General features: G+C 40.4%; 1 protein-coding gene and 1 non-coding gene across 2 annotated transcripts; one reads left to right on the forward strand and one right to left on the reverse strand.

The window, feature by feature from the left end:
• Positions 1–274: 274 nt before the first annotated feature.
• Positions 275–3,543, reverse strand: LOC148670359 (uncharacterized). The gene is made up of 2 exons (XM_088632444.1): positions 3,417–3,543; positions 275–3,269 (listed from the first exon to the last, which is right to left on the reverse strand). The coding sequence occupies exons 1-2, from the start codon at positions 3,535–3,537 to the stop codon at positions 1,525–1,527; spliced, it is 1,866 nt and encodes a 621-aa protein (XP_088488570.1). The 5' UTR covers positions 3,538–3,543; the 3' UTR covers positions 275–1,524.
• Positions 3,544–13,079: 9,536 nt separating this feature from the next.
• trnaa-cgc (transfer RNA alanine (anticodon CGC)) lies at positions 13,080–13,151 on the forward strand. The gene has a single exon. It is a non-coding gene; the product is annotated as a tRNA-Ala (tRNA).
• Positions 13,152–17,873: the final 4,722 nt, after the last annotated feature.

Consider the following 17,873-nt stretch of genomic DNA (forward strand, 5'->3'; position numbering starts at 1 on the left):
CTGTGATAGTGCTTTGCACCCACTGCTTGCCAGGATTGTTCCAGTTCCACCACAACCCTGAATCGAGTGGATGGGTATATTAATGTATATTAATCATCTTACATGTTCCTGTTCTTTACTCTATAGGCATCCTCTCACGAGGCACCAGTAAATTTAGGGGTTTGAGCTTAACTGGGACAATTATTAATTGTAGCAGTAAGTCACAAAAATTATTCTTCTGATGGCTATTAGAATCAACCTTGCAGGATAACTCAAACAACGCACACACGCAGATACTAATACACGACAATACATTTATTAATACATAAAATGTGCATAAACATAACAGATCTTATAGAGGGGGTTAGCAGTATACAAAAGGTATATATTCAATCACGAAGAGTTACAAACCAAGAGGGACATACATTCCGTAATATCATTCATTTAGACTGTTTTGTAAATGAACTTTGTTACAACTTGTACATTAGATACTCAAAAGCCAGTACATGACTCATAGGAATTAAATTGCTATCAACTCAGGTTGAGGTAACAATTGAATTCTTGAACTGTAATGCAGAATGTTGAATACTCATCCTCTCTGTGGGGATTCAGATCTCCAGCGGACACAAAGAAGCAGTGGCAGGCTGTTGCTTTGTCCAATCGGCACTCTCTGGCCCGGTGCCAGGCAGTGCTGGTTCGACGTGAGAGAAGGAGAAGGAAGAGAGAGATTTCTGCTGCGGTGCGCTGCTGATGCTCTCTGAAGACCGGCTAGTTAGTGTTGGCTGAAACTAGCAGAGTTTGCACACAGAAAAATCTTTAGACAGGAAGAAGACCGGTTCGTTCCCGATGTAGCGCGAGTCCTGAATACTGATATTCAGCTGTCCACAGTTCCGACCGTAGTTCACTCGTTGATCAGGTGAGCGTTCGCGGTGGGCTCACGAGGCTTGCTGCTGGGCTAACCTCGGGTGGATCCTTTGGTTACACGCTGGCAACCTCCATTCTCGACTCTTAGAACAAGGGAAAGTCCTGGCACTGGGACACACTGGCTGTTACGTGACTGTCTGAGCTGAGTCTGAGGATGTCCAGGAGGAGCTGGAGTTGTACCTGGAGGAACTACGGTCGCTCATTGGTTGAAAGTTCCATGGGCATTCGAGAATCATTTTGTGACTTACTGCTACAATTAACAATTGTCCCAGTAAATGTACAAACCTCTACAGTTATTGGTGCCTTGTGAGAGGATGCCTACATTTATTGGTGCCCCCTGTGAGGATGAGTAACCATGAACTCTGACCTTGGGGTTGTAAACCACTTGGGATGAGACTCTCCCTTGGAATCTCCCAGACAGTGAGGCACTAGTGATGACCATTCACGTGTCTCAGCTTTGGGAGTTGTTCCTTATCAGAACACTCTTATCAGCTAGAAAAACACCTTAAATGTGAACCAAATAGAATGGCCTCTCTGTATCAAGCACCACTTGAGATGAGGGAGAGAGAGACTGGCAAGGGAGCAGCAAACTTAATTCCTGTATTTTAATAAACCTTGCCGCTACAATGGTCTCTCTCCTGTGTGAATGTGCTGGTGGATAATTAAGCTACTTGAGTGACTAAAACTCTTCCCACACTGACTGCAGATGAACGGTCTCTCTCCTATGTGACTGCGCTGGTGGGTTATTAAGTTACTTGACTTACTAAAACTCTTCCCACACTGACTGCAGCTGAACGGTCTCTCTCCTGTGTGACTGCGCTGGTGTGATTGTAAGTGGTTTTTCCAACTAAAACTCTTCCCACACTGACTCCACATGAACGGTCTCTCTCCTGTGTGAATGCGCTGGTGTAATTGTAAGTGACTTTTCTGACTAAAACTCTTCCCACACTGACTACAGCTGAACGGTCTCTCTCCTGTGTGAATGCGCTGGTGGGTTATTAAGTTACTTGACTGACTAAAACTCTTCCCACACTGACTACAGCTGAACGGTCTCTCTCCTGTGTGAATGCGCTGGTGGGTTTTTAAGTGACTTGACTTACTAAAACTCTTCCCACACTGACTGCAGCTGAAAGGACTCTCTCCTGTTTGAATGTGCTTATGCCTTTTTAAGTGACTTGACTTACTAAAACTCTTCCCACACTGACTGCAGCTGAATGGTCTCTCTCCTGTGTGAATACGGTGATGTCGTTTTAAGAGGTGTGATTGACTAAAACTCTTTCCACACTGACTACAGCTGAAAGGTCTCTCTCCTGTGTGAATGCGCTGATGCCTTTTTAAGTGACTTGACTTACTAAAACTCTTCCCACACTGACTGCAGCTGAAAGGTCTCTCTCCTGTGTGAATGCGCTGGTGGTCTATTAAGGTACTTGACTGACTAAAACTCTTCCCACACTGACCGCAGCTGAACAGTCTCTCTCCTGTGTGAATGCGCTGATGCCCTTTTAAGTGACTTGACTGACTAAAACTCTTCCCACAATGACTGCAGCTGAAAGGTCTCTCTCCTGTGTGAATGCGCTGGTGTAATTGTAAGTGGCTTTTCACACTAAAACTCTTCCCACACTGACTACAGCTGAACGGTCTCTCTCCTGTGTGAATGCGCTGGTGGATAATTAAGTTACTTGACTTACTAAAACTCTTCCCACACTGACTGCAGATGAACGGTCTCTCTCCTGTGTGAAGGTGCTGATAGGATTGTGAAATGCCAGACTGACAGAAACGCTGCTCCTCCCTGTGCCATAATATCAGTTTGTCCACTCCATCTGAGCAAGCCCTTGAGTGATTCTTCCTCATCCTCTGATCGTGCTGGGGTCTCTTATTCTGCAAATGCTCCATGGAATGGTCTTGCTCTGTGTGCTGAAAGTCAGATTTGTTTTCTTCATTATGTCCCTCAGTGTGCTGCTCAGTAGTGTGAATCATCTGGGACTCCATCTCCAGCTCTCTGAGACTTAAACCATCCATTTCATTCAGTTGTTCCTCTCTTTGCCCAAGAACAGACATACTCTCCAGTTCATTAAAACTTTCAACGATTTTCTCAGTAACCAGATTATTAAACCTGTGTGTTAAGTCATCAGATGCTAAGGGATTACATGATTGTTTGAGACTGTGCAATGACAGTCTCTCCACTTGAACAGAACAAGGCCTCATTATTATCAAGCCCTGTAGGAGTTGCTGTTGCTGTTGCTCCTCCCTGTACTCCTCCCTGTACTGACTCTCCTCTCGGTGCTGTATCTCAACACTGTTCTCTTCACCAGGTACATCAGTCTGCTGCTCTGCACAGTCAATCAACTGGGGCTCCATGTCCTGCTCTGTAAGATTAAAGACATCCAGTTCTTCACTGTGCTCTTGTACAGAGACACAGCCCAATTCATTACAACCTTGTGTAATATTGTTCGAGTCCAGATTATTCATCTTCTCTATAAAATCATCACATACTAAGAGCCCAGGTGTCTCACTCTCAGGGTCTGTCTTCATCGTGGGCACAGAGTCCAGATCCTTGACACTCTGTCTGCTCTCTGTGTGCTGCTCCCTGAGTTTCTCTTTCTCTTGTGCGGCAGTGAGCACTGTCTCCGGCATCAGACTGGAGCCCCAACTCCTCCTCACTGTGCTGCTGTTCAAGAGGAACCCTTTCCAGAGCTTCAGAGAGAGTACTGGCCTCTGAGCCTGTAAACACAGGACAAGAAAACAAGACCTTTATAATAATAATAAAAAAACTATTTTATATAGCACCTTTAAAGGTGGCTTCTCAAAGCGTTTTATAGAATGCCAACAACAAAAAATACACAAAATTAGCACGATGAGAATACACAGTTAGAGGAGACAGTAGATGGTGGTACTAAGTACAGTAGGAGCAGAGGGGTAAAGAACAGTTAAATAAAGGCTCTTTTGAAGAAGAAGGTTTTGAGTCTGGATTTGAAGGAGTTTAGAGAAGGTGACTCTCCGATATCCTTAGGGAGAGAGTTCCAGAGCTTGGGGGGATAACAGGAGAAGGCCATGTCACCCATACAATGTAGACGGGCTTGGGGGACAGTAAAGAGACCAGAATTAGAAGAGCGAAGGTTGTGAGGTGGGGAGTAGGGTGATAACTCAGACAGGTACTGAGCCATGGAGAGCCTTATAGGTGAGCAGGAGGATTGTTAAGTCGACAGGAAACTTGACAGGAAGCCAGTGCAAGGACTCCAGGATAGGAGTAATGGGAACACTTGCACTAGACCTGGTCAGGATTCTGGCTGCCGAATTGTGGACATACTGGAGTTTGTTCAATGGGGATTTAGAAACCCCAGAGAGTAGAGCGTTACAGTAGTCGATTCAAGATTAGACAACACTTTTCAGCCACAGTTAGTGATAACACAGGGCGTAGTCGAGGAATATTTCTGAAGTGAATGAAAGATGTTTTGACAACATTCTGCGCATGTGAGTCGAACGTCAAATATCATCCCCTAGTTTTTCAGTTTAGACTGAAGCTCAACTACAAGACCATCTACAGATAGGGTTTCTTACTGGTTTTATAAAGTTGATGGGTGGTACAAATAACCATGGTTTCAGTCTTGTCACAGTTAACATGAAGGACATTTTGAGTCATCCAAGTTCTTATGTCAGAGATGCAATTAGAATAGAGACAGCCACATCAGCATAAGGTTTGGTATGGATGTATATATCAGTAACATTACCATAGTAATGATAGCTGAAGCCATGTGATCTTAAAAGCTTCAAGCTAAAGCTGTAAGCTTTAAGCTACACAAACACACGTCTAGTATTCTCGCAATCAATTTGGGTTGTTTAAGCATAGAGGAATAATAGAGTTTAAATGGGTTTCTGACAATACGTGATTTGAGATATACAAGCTTTGTCAGAAACCTTATTACCGTGTAAAAAGTAAGAATACAGTAATAATAATACATTACATTTACATTAACACTGCACTGAGAAAGAGAGGGGTTAATACAGACACACTGACTGGACACTCCAGTACATTAACACTGCACTGAGAGAGAGGGGTTAATAGACACACCGACTGGACACTGCAGTACATTAACACTGCACTGAGAGAGAGGGGTTAATACAGACACACTGACTGGACACTTCAGTACATGAACACTGCACTGAGAGAGAGGGGTTCATACAGACACACTGACTGGTTAATTAGCTCCGTAAAGTTGCCCCCCTACAGACAGTACAAACGATTCGGGGTCAGACATAACTCAGCCCCCCTACAACGTCGTAGGGGAACCGGACCGGTCTCAATCATTAGTGCTGCGTTTGTGCCGGTTTGTTGAAAGTAGCGTTTGTTTCATTCCTGAGATATAGCGCCTTGTTTTTCTGGTGATCACGTGACCATGCACAGTGACTTTGACCTCGAGTAAATCCATCAACTGAGTTAAAGCACTCTGTTACCAGTGCGAGAGTAACAATTCTGCAACTTTGTTCCTCTGTTTGCCCAGGTACGGGGGGGCCGTGGTGGATTTTGCATTTAATATCATTATCTTCTATGTGTTTGTGTGAACAGGAAAATTAAATTTGTCTCCAATATCATACCCGAATCAGAGGAGTTGCGGGTGTAGACTTAAAAAGTGAACATTAGCAAAATTGTATATTCTTACAAAGAGGCTTTAACAAACAAGTCTTAATACCTCATAGCATTGTCCTTTTTTAAAAATCTGAAGAAGTAATCAGTTTCATACTGTCTCCTTCTTAAATAAAAAGGCATCAAGGGACGTGTGAAGATTTGACCTGTCTGTGTAGCCACGTATTTAAAAAGACTTGAATTTGCAACTTTCTGAACCATTGTTGTTTTTTTTATGCAAAGCACATTTGCCAATGTGAAAAGGAACCAGGACTTCAGGACTTTTTTTTCTTTTTTTAAGGGGCACTATGTACAAAGTTTACACGGTTCATAACACATCTGAGAAACAAGAGTCTATCATCTCACACATGAACACCGCGGCAATATTGGAAAATATTTTTATTTTCACAGAACAGAAGTGAACATATATCTAGGTTCTTTGAAAAACTGGCATTATCCACGTGTTTGTATTAACAGGGGTCTTATGCACAAACATGAAATGATTAGCTCAGTCCTTTTATCTGTACTTCTGGTCAGTCCTTGGTGTAGAATACAGCATGAGGGCACACCTTGACCTCTGAATACACAGATATGACTACAAGGACGTTTACAGGTACCAACACACTCAGTACTTAAATTACTGGATGTGATGAAAACAATGAATGCAATTTGTTTTCCGACTCTGTCTGGTCGGGTGGGGGTGGATGTTTTACATTTTAATATAGTGCCTTCTTTTTCTGTCCGTGACGTCACTCTGTGCCATCGGCACCATACAAAACCGCAAGTTCAAGACCACCAGATCTTTCAATTGTGATCTCTTGATCAGCTGACCCCAGCCTTTGCAGTTGATGTTTGATTTATTATCTGCATCTCTGGCGAAGACCTCTTCTTCCAAATCGTAAGTTACTTTACAAACTAGAAATGCTATACTGTAATTATGATACTACGTTGACGTTCCCATGAATTTATTTTAAAGTAAAGATATTTGAGAAACTTGTTTTACATCGCGGGGAATACTACAAAAATTAGTAAGCTTCATTTGTCATTATCATGATATTTCTACACATGCAAGTGAAACTTGAAAGGATTTGTCACACTTCTGAATTTAAATTATAATGTTTTGTTTCTGTAAGTGTTACAAGGAGAACTGAACCCCAAAAAATCTCTGACATGTTACAAATTGCTGATGTGAAAGCTGAAATGATTAAGTGGTGAATGCAATGCTTTGAAAACATATCATAAACGAAAGAAGTGGTGATGGGCCTTGGTATTGCAGTTAACGTGAGTAGGCAGGTCTAAAAATATTAATTTATCAATTTCTATCTACATATACATAGACTTTTTGATGTGCACTTAAACTGTAATCCATAACAATGTAAAAAACTTAGTTATTTTCATTTACGCGGTGGAGGGAAGTCCCCATTACCTGTAGAGCGCTTTCACTGGGGTTTCCAGAGAAGCACTATGTAACTGAAAGGATATTATTATTAATCACGTAAAAATTGGGAAAAAGCACAGTTTAAGCCAGGTTTGGTGAAATTCATTTTTTGTTACATTTTTGAGTGTTAATCGGACTTCTCTATACTTTGCATTAAACATTTCCCATAATACCCAGGCCATGGGTCTAGCTAGGGATTCGGCCATCACATGAACACTAAGATTAAAGGGTGACATCATGGAGCTAACAAAAGAGAAGTGTAAAGCTCGCCACGATTTGTTGTTTGAGACTTCAGTTCTAAGCAATATACAGTGTTTTGCATTCATCCTTATTTCTTTCTGGGGATTTAAACTACTCATCAATTGCTTGATTTTTTTTAAACCTTGAGCGGTCTGATTCCATGTACTGCACTACATATTTGTGATTTTTGATTGTTAATTCTTAATTGTGTATGGAAGTAGATATCAGACCTACTGCATAAAATAGGTTATTAAGGAGCTGTTGCCTTTCCATTGTTGCATTACCTGTAGAGGGGGAGAGGGGTTTATAATGTACATTAAAGTACCTGCCTCTTTGAAGTTCTGAGCATGTTTTAATCTGAAATTTTATATACAAAGATTTTAAAGTCACAAATAGAATAGAAAAGTACAATAGATATTTATCATTAATCATAAATCATATTTATCATTAAAATCTTAAAATCATTCACTGATGATAACTTCTCAGTAATATGTATATTATATTGACCTTTATATTGGTTATACATACATATCACAGCCTGTTAAATATTCACTTTAAATTCATGAGCTCTTAAGCCCGTAGTGGTAGTGAGGACGAATCAGATGTTAAATCGAGGAAGGGAGACAGTAGATTGAGCCCCACCCCCCAGACAGACTGAGAAAGGGTTCATTGTCACACAGATGAGCACATTTGCAAGACAATTCGAGGCTCCGAACCACAGCAGCCACAAATCCTGCTCCTGTGTCAATGTTAAGAGGGTTTATAAGACATTCAACACACATTTATTGATTCATGGCGTAACTTGTCTTCCCTATTCACTAACATTATAAGACCATGTCCCAGTTTTCAAACTGTACACTAAGCCCTTTCTCCAGGTCCACACCATGACGCAGCGTAAGAAGTGTGGACTTCAAGTACATGAGGATTTGAGGGGGCACCATTACAAAAAGCGGGGCATGGGACACACCCCCAAGTGACGTCACCGGTTTGTTACGCAGGTCAAAACGCTTCCTGTGGTCGCTGCTGCTTTTGCAGTGAGTGAGTGCATGTGGACAGAATTTCTTAAAAATGTTTTTCCTTCCTCCATTCGCAGGCTGATGAACTTGAATCTCACCGTGTCTATCCCTGAACGGCAAAACAGAGCACAAAGCAAGAACTCATCGTAGCAATTAACAGGGTCTAGGAGGAGAAGCTTATCGAACAAAGTTGTAATCATTTTCTTAAGACTCTTTTGTGCTCTCCAGAAGATTGAAAAGGGCAGCAGAGGACAATCGGGGATTTTTCACGAAAACATTTGTTCTGTCTAAATTGCCAGTATTTAACACACTGACCGGACACTCCAGTACATTAACACTGCACTGAGAGAGAGAGAGGGGTTAATACAGACACACTGACTGTACACTCCAGTACATTAACATTGCACTGAGAGAGAGGGGTTAATACAGACACACTGGCTGACTGGACACTGCTTTAATGTACAATGCGGTACATTAACACTGCACAGAAGAGATAGTTACCGCCACGTCGATAAATAATCTGCCCACAAACATATTTTCAAGACTCCAAAGTCTCCTAAATTGGTTTTCACATAAAGAAAGTGTATCAGTTGATGACAAATTCAATATTACTCAGACAAAACCGAGTTTCTGTCCACATTCAAAGAACAGCAATAACCTTAATGAGAATTTAACTAGACCAGAACTAGTTCAGTTCGCAGAAAAGAAACCTCTCCTACTTCGCTCTGCATCTCTCCACGACAGTTTCAACAGTGAGGACGTTAAAAACACCGTTTTTAAACACAGACATTACTACATAAAAGTCTTACTTACCCGACGGCTCCGTTTCTTCATTTGTTTCTGCAGTGATTTCACAGGGAGGCATGAGTCCAACATGATCTGTCGCTCCCTGATCTCCTCCTGCTCCCGACTCCTTCTCCCACAGCTGCAGTCGCACTTTAAAGGTCTCGTTTTCCTTCATTCGCGTTATTTCTGTCCCGAAACTGTCCTCCACACACTGTGTGATATTAATCACGGCCCGACTCACCAGGATCTGGGAGACGCTGCGGAGTTTGTCTCGAAACGAGTCGTGGGAGTCAGACATCCTGTTTCGGAAAACTTCTGAAACTTCATACACGAACGATTTGAGCAAAACCTCCATGAAACAGTGAAGCTCGTTTTCCTGCTTCATTTGCGCGATTTCGACCCCGAAACAGTTGTCGACAGACGTGATTTTAATCACGACCTGTCTCGCCAGAACCTGAGAGATCCGGCGGAATTTTTGTTTAATCGACTTCTCGGAATCATCTGTCCGGTTTCGGAAAACTTCCGAAACTTTATGCACGATCGATTTAAGCACAATCTCCATGAAAGAGTGCGCCTCAGTTTTCAGATTAAGCAACAGATTCTCCATTTCTTCAGAGTCGATCCTGGAAGACACAGACAAGTCCTGCAGCTGCAGCGGCTGTAAACACGTGGGTTTGAACACACGGAAAGCGAAAAGTGGTCAAAGAGAGGACTTCCGGGTTATCAGATGAACTTCCTTAGTGACCGTTGCTATAAACCACAAAAATATTATTCGAATAATAAAAATCTGAAAAAAATAGTCCAGAATAGATGTTTGCGTTATATTATAGTGTAACGTATACGGTCGACATTTTTTTATTTTTATTAAATGTGTAAATAATTTACAAATACAACTAGAGGAGCAGAAACAGATACAAGAGAAAAAAAACACGAACAGAAAAAAAAAAATAACTGGCAGAGGTAACGAAGTAAATTATATTTTTTACATATATCAAATGTTTTCCTTGCTTAAGCATTTTTTTCATTTTTATAGAATTTAAATAATATTTCAACTCCATCTGAAAAGTACTAAAAAGGGGAGTATTACTGGACCATTTTGATTTATGAATGTGAAATTTACTCAGAATGACTAATAAATTTGCTATAAATAAATTCTTTTTAAAGAAAGTTCTCTTACACAGTACAATATCAAAGTCCTTAAACCTAAAAAAAACACCTTTAAATGCCTACAAACAAAACTCTGCAAGTCCGTCCAACTTCACAAACACACACCTTACAAGTAAATGTACCAAACATTCCCTTTCAACCCGACAAAAAACGCACAAATCATCCTGCTCATGCTTAAATTTAGACAGTACTTATTTAACTGGATAAAACCTATGAACAATTTTAAATCATATCTTTTTAGCTTTATTTGTAATACAATATCCATCAGGAGTTATCCAAACTAACTTCCAATTTATATTTTCAAATGGTGCACTCCGAAAAGATCAACTTGACACGCACACCTTTCCTGTATAAAATAAAAATCATCTCTCATTTTTTTTACAAAACAAATTGGTTTTCTTTTTACAACATTTCGAATACCGTTAATTTAATAGAAACATCTACCTTAATTTCTTATTTATTCCGCACGTCTGCAGTCACTGTTTACATGTCTGCATTGTTTACTTGTACGTTGTCTACTGTTTGTACAGTATATTGTCTTGATGCACTGTCTGTACTTTGTGTAAAGTATCTATATCTATGTTCTCGCAGTCTCCTTCCTCACCGCTCCTGCTCGCTCGACACTCAGTCTCTATGCCTGGGCTCGTTGAATCTCTGTCCAAGTCTTTTGGATCTTAATGACTATATGAACAAAAAATAATTTCAGGTTTACAAATTTGACAATATAATTTCACCTATAAGGCTCTGCATGGCTTGGCACCTCAGCACCTGTCTGAACTATTATCGCCCTACTCCCCACCTTGCAACCTTCTGTCTTCTAATTCTGCTCTCCTAACTGTTCCCCAAGCCCATCTACATTCTGTGGGTGACAGGGCCTTCTCCTGTTATGCCCCAAGCCCTGGAACTCTCTCCCCAAGGATATCACAGAGTCACCTTCTCTAAACTACTTCAAATCCAGACTCAAAACCCTCTTCTTTAGAAAAGCCTTTACTGAACTGGTCCACGGTCTCCTCTATATATTGTAATTGTGTTTTATCTTGTGTATTTTTATTTATTGTTGTTGTCATTCTGTAAAGAGCTTTGAGAAGCCACCTTTTAAGGCGCTATCCCCATGTACCCCATGTATTAAGAAGACCCCCCTATTCCAGTATATTACCTGTAGTGTTATATTAAAAAAAATCATAAAAAATAAAGAATACTTTCACAACCCAAAGCAAGGTTGTATGAGGTGAGGGGGGCTGTCTGCTGTGTAAAACACTTGGTTGTAGCATTGTGAATGTTGTGCTTCAAATGCTATTGAGTCATGAAGAGGACCTCCCTATCCCAGTGTATTGCGTGTCTAATACAGTAGGTGCCGTATTGAAAAAATCATAACAAAAACTGAAAGAGGTTTCACAACCCAAAGCAAGGCTGGGAAAGGTCAGAGGACCTGCTTAGTGTGTAAAACACTTACTTGCAGCGTTGTGGGTGCTGTGGTTTAAATGCTATTGGCTTGTGAACAGCATCCCCCTATCCTAGTGCACAGTGCCACATTCAATCAAACCATGAGAAAAAGAGATTCACAACCCAAAGCTCTGCCAGTCTTCTGTGTAAACAATCATGGACATCATGATTTGAACATCATGGGTGCTGTTTTTAAAAAGCTGTTGAGTAAAGAATAGGAATTTTCCTGCAGAATGAAAACAGGAAATAAAGAAAGGGTTTCAGAAATAAAACAAAGCTTTATTCCCGTGCTGACAGTCTGGGTAATTGGAAACTGCTGTTCTGCTTCCTATGGTCATATATGGGTTTTTCGCATGAAACTCTATTGAGCAGTATTTCTGCGTTGTGAATGTATGTATGTATACAGCGGTCCCCCAGTGTTCCAGATGGTGCGTAATTGCGCATCAATCAAAACCCTGACTGTCAGAAAAGGATAATTAGCTCACTGATATGTTTATGGAGGGGTTGTGAAAATTTTCAAAGTCGTGGTCTTTAAAATGCATTTGGTTTGAAGGCGTTCTGTGTTATATGATATGTGATATGGACACAAGAATATTCGTGCGTGGAATAAAAAGACAAACTGAAGGCTGTGAGAACATTCACAATGTACTTTATACACAGAGCAGTTGTATATACAAAGCAATTGTTTCATAAAAACGCTACAGGCGTGCCAAAATCGTTTTCGAACTTCAAGCTAACTTTACCCCGGTCAAAGTGATGAAGACACAGACATTTAATGAAAACGAATTTGATTCACTTAAGGCTCTGCTCTTTTGTTGTGATGTCATTTTAATTAATGTTAGCTGTGATTAGGTGTCGTTTTTGTCTCTTTTAACTTAAGAGTTAAAGAGTTTAAGAGTCTGCTCCTTTCTTCCTGGTATAGAAACAACATGTTTCATGTTTACAACCACCACTATAAATTATTTGTTCAGCTCTAACGCCTGTCTGCGTTGACAAGGCATCTCAAAATGACATATTAAATAAGACCACGATCCTTCTGGTTACCATTCCTGTGGTTGGAGCGTTGTTTCGCCCTTTTTCGTTCTTCTACAATATTTACAGACAGGGCTTTATCACTGGAGTTGTACAGAAGAAGTGTGCATCGGTCCATGAAAACCATCAGTACTGCTGTTGTTCTATGCGTAGTTTAACCGAGAGCACTTAAAAGATGCAAAAAGCTTTCAAAGAAAACAGAATTGAAAGACAGTAGAATAAGGAGGTAAAAAAGCACTCCCCCGTTGAGGAATTAACCACCGTCGCCCGCGTGACTGGATATAAAAATAACTGATTCGTTTTTGCCCAGTCTCTGGAAGCTTCAATGCGATTATTTTTCCTTCCTTATTTCTTCATTCCCATGAATTTACTCTGTAGTAGAGGAAACACGAAAGTGGGAAATTGCAGGCATTCTCCATGAGCACCCACCACTGGGGATGTAGCTCAGGGGTAGAGCGCATGCTTCGCATGTATGAGGTCCCGGGTTCAATCCCTGGCATCTCCACGTGCTTTATATTATTGTGCTCACATCGCAATCTTCTGTTGAGTGAGAACTCTTTGTCGGTGTTCATAGAGAGCCAGGTTTACACAATTAAGTTCAGTCACACACGAAGTGCTACAGTGTTGCTCTGCTGTTTTAGATGTACCTCCAAAGCATTTAGTTCTGTTAACTACAACAAATGATTTGAACTAATTTAACGTCATATTCAGGAAATCCAGAGAACGTCTCCACACTTGTCGTGGCTGTTGAAGAAATCACCTGTTAAATCTCACCCGGGATTTCTTGAGAAATCATTCAGCGAGCGAGTCCTCCCTCTGGACTCCGCACTAAACTGAAAGCTGCGCGAACTCCTCACTGCGTGTCCTGTACTGTTACAGGTGCTCTCGTGTAGATGTGGAGCACAGCCATAAGGACACTTGGAACTTTTTCCGTATGTGAAGGAAAAGGCAAAAGAGCATGAATAGTATTAATCGTTTATAATATCCATGGTACAACTCGAGAAAGTACTGAAGGACTAAACAACGACTTTTGATGATTACAAGAGATTCAAGAAACACAACCATCCACACACGGGCTTGGATCCTGAACGCTTAAGTTAAGACAAAGCGAAGGATACGAACTGTAAACTCTCTTCACGTCTTACCGTTTGTGAAATAAAAAAAATTCTTACTTTCTTAATAATTTCTTACTGCTGATAGACGATTTATTGCATTTTAACAAAATCACAATTACAAACATTTTGGGTTAAACTGTTATTCACACACTCTAACAAAGATAAACGTTAGTGTCTTCCGGTGTGTGAGCCCATTTGTAATAAGAATAAAAAATAAGTTATATAAATTTAATTGTTCTACTTTTTATACTTACAGAGTCTTATTGATATTTCAGTTAAATATTTTCTTCTGTAGTAATACTAGTCTCGATTTACAATTTTTGGACATGGTGCATCTTAAATAATTTTGTTATTAGTTTCGGTTTTGGAAAATCACGCCCAAAAGCTACCAAAACTGGTAATCTTCACAAGATGTGTAATGCAATAGCAGCCTTCTGGGTGGAAAACAAAAAGTATTTCTTGGTATGAATCCTAGCTCATTTATAGGCGGCATTCTAGGACTTCTCGCTTCAGAAATCCTGTCAACGGATCGTACGTTTCTACCCCATCAATATCAGCAGTGTTATCACTACCAAACGCTAAGAATAGATCCTGGCAATACTTCATGAGATCTTCTTTGGAAAATTGTTTATTTTATTTTTAAAAAATATTTTCAATACCATCCAAAAAGTCAAAAGTTTCAATTGCATGCAACTGATGAGATCTCTCTTTGATGGAAGTTATAAGTACATCCAAAACACGTTTCTTGTGGATCCAGAAGAGGATCATTATGAGGCTCAAAACATGCCTGTCTCTTCTTTTTTTGAGGACGAATTGATTATTGAGGTGTAATCATTGGTTCAAAACCCAAACATCTGCTATTGCTGTTGTTTCTTTGATAGTTTCTTCAAATCCTTCAATTGGTCTTCGATATCGAGAGATAATATCATACAAGTTGTGGTTTTCTTTTAATCACCAATTTTATTAAAATTTCACCTTCTTTTACAGATGTCTTGCATGTATCACAAGATATAACAGTCCCCTTGCGTCCTCAGGTAAAATGTTTTAAAAAGTACAACAAAAGTACAATATACTATACAGCATTTATGGTTACATGTATATTAAAATGAAGGTACATATACCGAGATATTAAAATACAATTGTACAGTCCAAACCTAATAATGCTTGTGAAGTTCTCCACCAAATCTGCACTGTAATTTTGAAATGCAAGGTGAGTATGAAATTCAAATTAATTTCTTGGAAGCTGCTGATGTTGGTCGTTATTGAGCATTCCAGATCATATTCACTTAAGTACTAAATTGATTACTTCTTGTAGCTTGAAACGTGCACAATATTTGCATTTCTTGCAAATATCAAGGTGTTTTAGGTGTCACTGAGAACAATAATCGAGTTTGAGCAGATATTATGCTTACATGGGAATCACAAGACGTGCTCCTCTAGGTGGGCTTGAAATACCAATCTTCCGCTTAAGAGAAAGAGTAACAAGAACCAATGTTTTGCCAAGTAATTTGAAGACCTAGATAAAGAAACGTGGTGCAGAATAAAGAAGCACGGACAGGGTTTGAACCCTCATAGCCAAGATGTCCACCTACTATACGATGTTAATGGAGGCATACATGTTTCCATGGGATATTTACTCCTGCTTCCAAACCAATATGCTGCAGCGATATCTGATAATGGTACTGTCACTGCTTGTGAGCCACGTGTTTCAGCTGTCAGCCTACTATACCATGTTCAACCAACGCTAGTAATATCACTGTTGTAGTAGAGGAGCAAGAGAGGTGCAGTCGGTAGAGCTGGTGACCCTTAAGTTCAGAATTGTGGATTCAAGGTTTGTTTGTGTCCTTTTTGATCCCTCTAATCTTTTAGTAGGACAGTGCAAGCAAAACATGATAGCGTACAGTGACAACCCAATGTCTTATGTGCTTTGTGTAATTCAGCTTTCTTACCACTTTGGGGCCCGATTCAGATATCGTTGTTATAGCAAGGGGCGAGCAAAGGCTTTCCTAAATCAAGGTTGGTCTGCTCACAAGTAAATATAAACACTTGAGCGTTTGCTGTTTGAAGACCGCACTTTGCGGTTTCTTAATTTCACATAATGGTATTTAGACGGGGCAAAGTAGTGTAGCCCTTGTGCAACTTTGATTAGCGTTTGTTATTCGGTTTTGAGGTTTGAGGAGCGTAATGCAAATCAAATTGGTGAATAGAAAATGAAACAGGAATCACTTCTTGGGCTAAGAAATCCAAGAAGCATGGAAACCTGTGGATTTTAACACTACAGAACACTCACAAATCGCAGTGTTGCTGCTTTTACAGTGCCTTGCGAAAGTATTCGGCCCCCTTGAACTTTTCAACCTTTTGCCACATTTCAGGCTTCAAACATAAAGATATAAATTTTTTATTTTATGTGAAGAATCACCAACAAGTGGGACACAATTGTGAAGTGGAACGAAATCTATTGGATTTTTGAAACTTTTTTAACTAATAAAAAAATGAAAAGTGGGGCGTGCAAAATTATTCGGCCCCTTTACTTTCAGTGCAGCAAACTCACTCCAGAAGTTCAGCGAGGATCTCTGAATGATCCAATGTTGTCCTAAATGACTGATGGTGATAAATAGAATCCACCTGTGTGTAATCAAGTCTCTGTATAAATGCACCTGCTCTGTGATAGTCTCAAGGTTCTGTTGAAAGCGCAGAGAGCATCATGAAGACCAAGGAACACACCAGGCAGGTCCGTAATACTGTTGTGGAGAAGTTTAAAGCCGGATTTGGATACAAAAAGATTTCCCAAGCTTCAAACATCCCAAGGAGCACTGTGCAAGCGATCATCTTGAAATGGAAGGAGTATCAGACCACTGCAAATCTACCAAGACCTGGCCGTCCCTCTAAACTTTCAGCTCAGACAAGGAGAAGACTGATCAGAGATGCAGCCAAGAGGCCCATGATCACTCTGGATGAACTGCAGAGAACTACAGCTGAGGTGGGAGAGTCTGTCCATAGGACAACAATCAGTCTTACACTGCACAAATCTGGCCTTTATGGAAGAGTGGCAAGAAGAAAGCCATTTCTCAAAGATATCCATAAAAAGTCTCGTCTAAAGTTTGCCACAAGCCACCTGGGAGACACCCCAAACATGTGGAAGAAGGTGCTCTGGTCAGATGAAACCAAAATCGAACTTTTTGGCCACAATGCAAAACGATATGTTTGGCGTAAAAGCAACACAGCTCATCACCCTCAACACACCATCCCCACTGTCAAACATGGTGGTGGCAGCATCATGGTTTGGGCCTGCTTTTCTTCAGCAGGGACAGGGAAGATGGTTAAAATTGAGGGGAAGATGGATGCAGCCAAATACAGGACCATTCTGGATGAAAACCTGTTGGAGTCTGCAAAAGACCTGAAACTGGGACGGAGATTTATCTTCCAACAAGACAATGATCCCAAACATACAGCAAAATCTACAAAGGAATGGTTCACAAATAAACGTATCCAGGTGTTTGAATGGCCAAGTCAAAGTCCAGACCTGAATCCAATCGAGAATCTGTGGAAAGAGCTGAAAACTGCTGTTCACAAACGCTCTCCATCCAACCTCACTGAGCTCGAGCTGTTTTGCAAGGAAGAATGGGCAAGAATTTCAGTCTCTCGATGTGCAAAACTGATAGAGACATACCCCAAGCGACTTGCAGCTGTAATCGCAGCAAAAGGTGGCTCTACAAAGTATTAACGCAAGGGGGCCGAATAATTTTGCACGCCCCACTTTTCATTTTTTTATTAGTTAAAAAAGTTTCAAAAATCCAATAGATTTCGTTCCACTTCACAATTGTGTCCCACTTGTTGGTGATTCTTCACATAAAATAAAAAATTTATATCTTTATGTTTGAAGCCTGAAATGTGGCAAAAGGTTGAAAAGTTCAAGGGGGCCGAATACTTTCGCAAGGCACTGTATATTTCGGTCTTTGACTTTTGAATGCACACCTTACCGGAAATCTTTCTTTACTTACAGACAGCTCAAAAAGTTCTTAAGGCAGAAATTGGAGCCCATCTAAAAGTTCCTTTCTGCTAATCACATTTAAGTGTTGACGAAGCATTTTCCTGCCCATCATGTTCTTGAT

This window comes from Lepisosteus platostomus, chromosome 5 (assembly GCF_059453375.1).
Source record: "Lepisosteus platostomus isolate fLepPlt1 chromosome 5, fLepPlt1.hap1, whole genome shotgun sequence".
NCBI classification, from domain to species: Eukaryota; Metazoa; Chordata; class Actinopteri; order Semionotiformes; family Lepisosteidae; genus Lepisosteus; species Lepisosteus platostomus.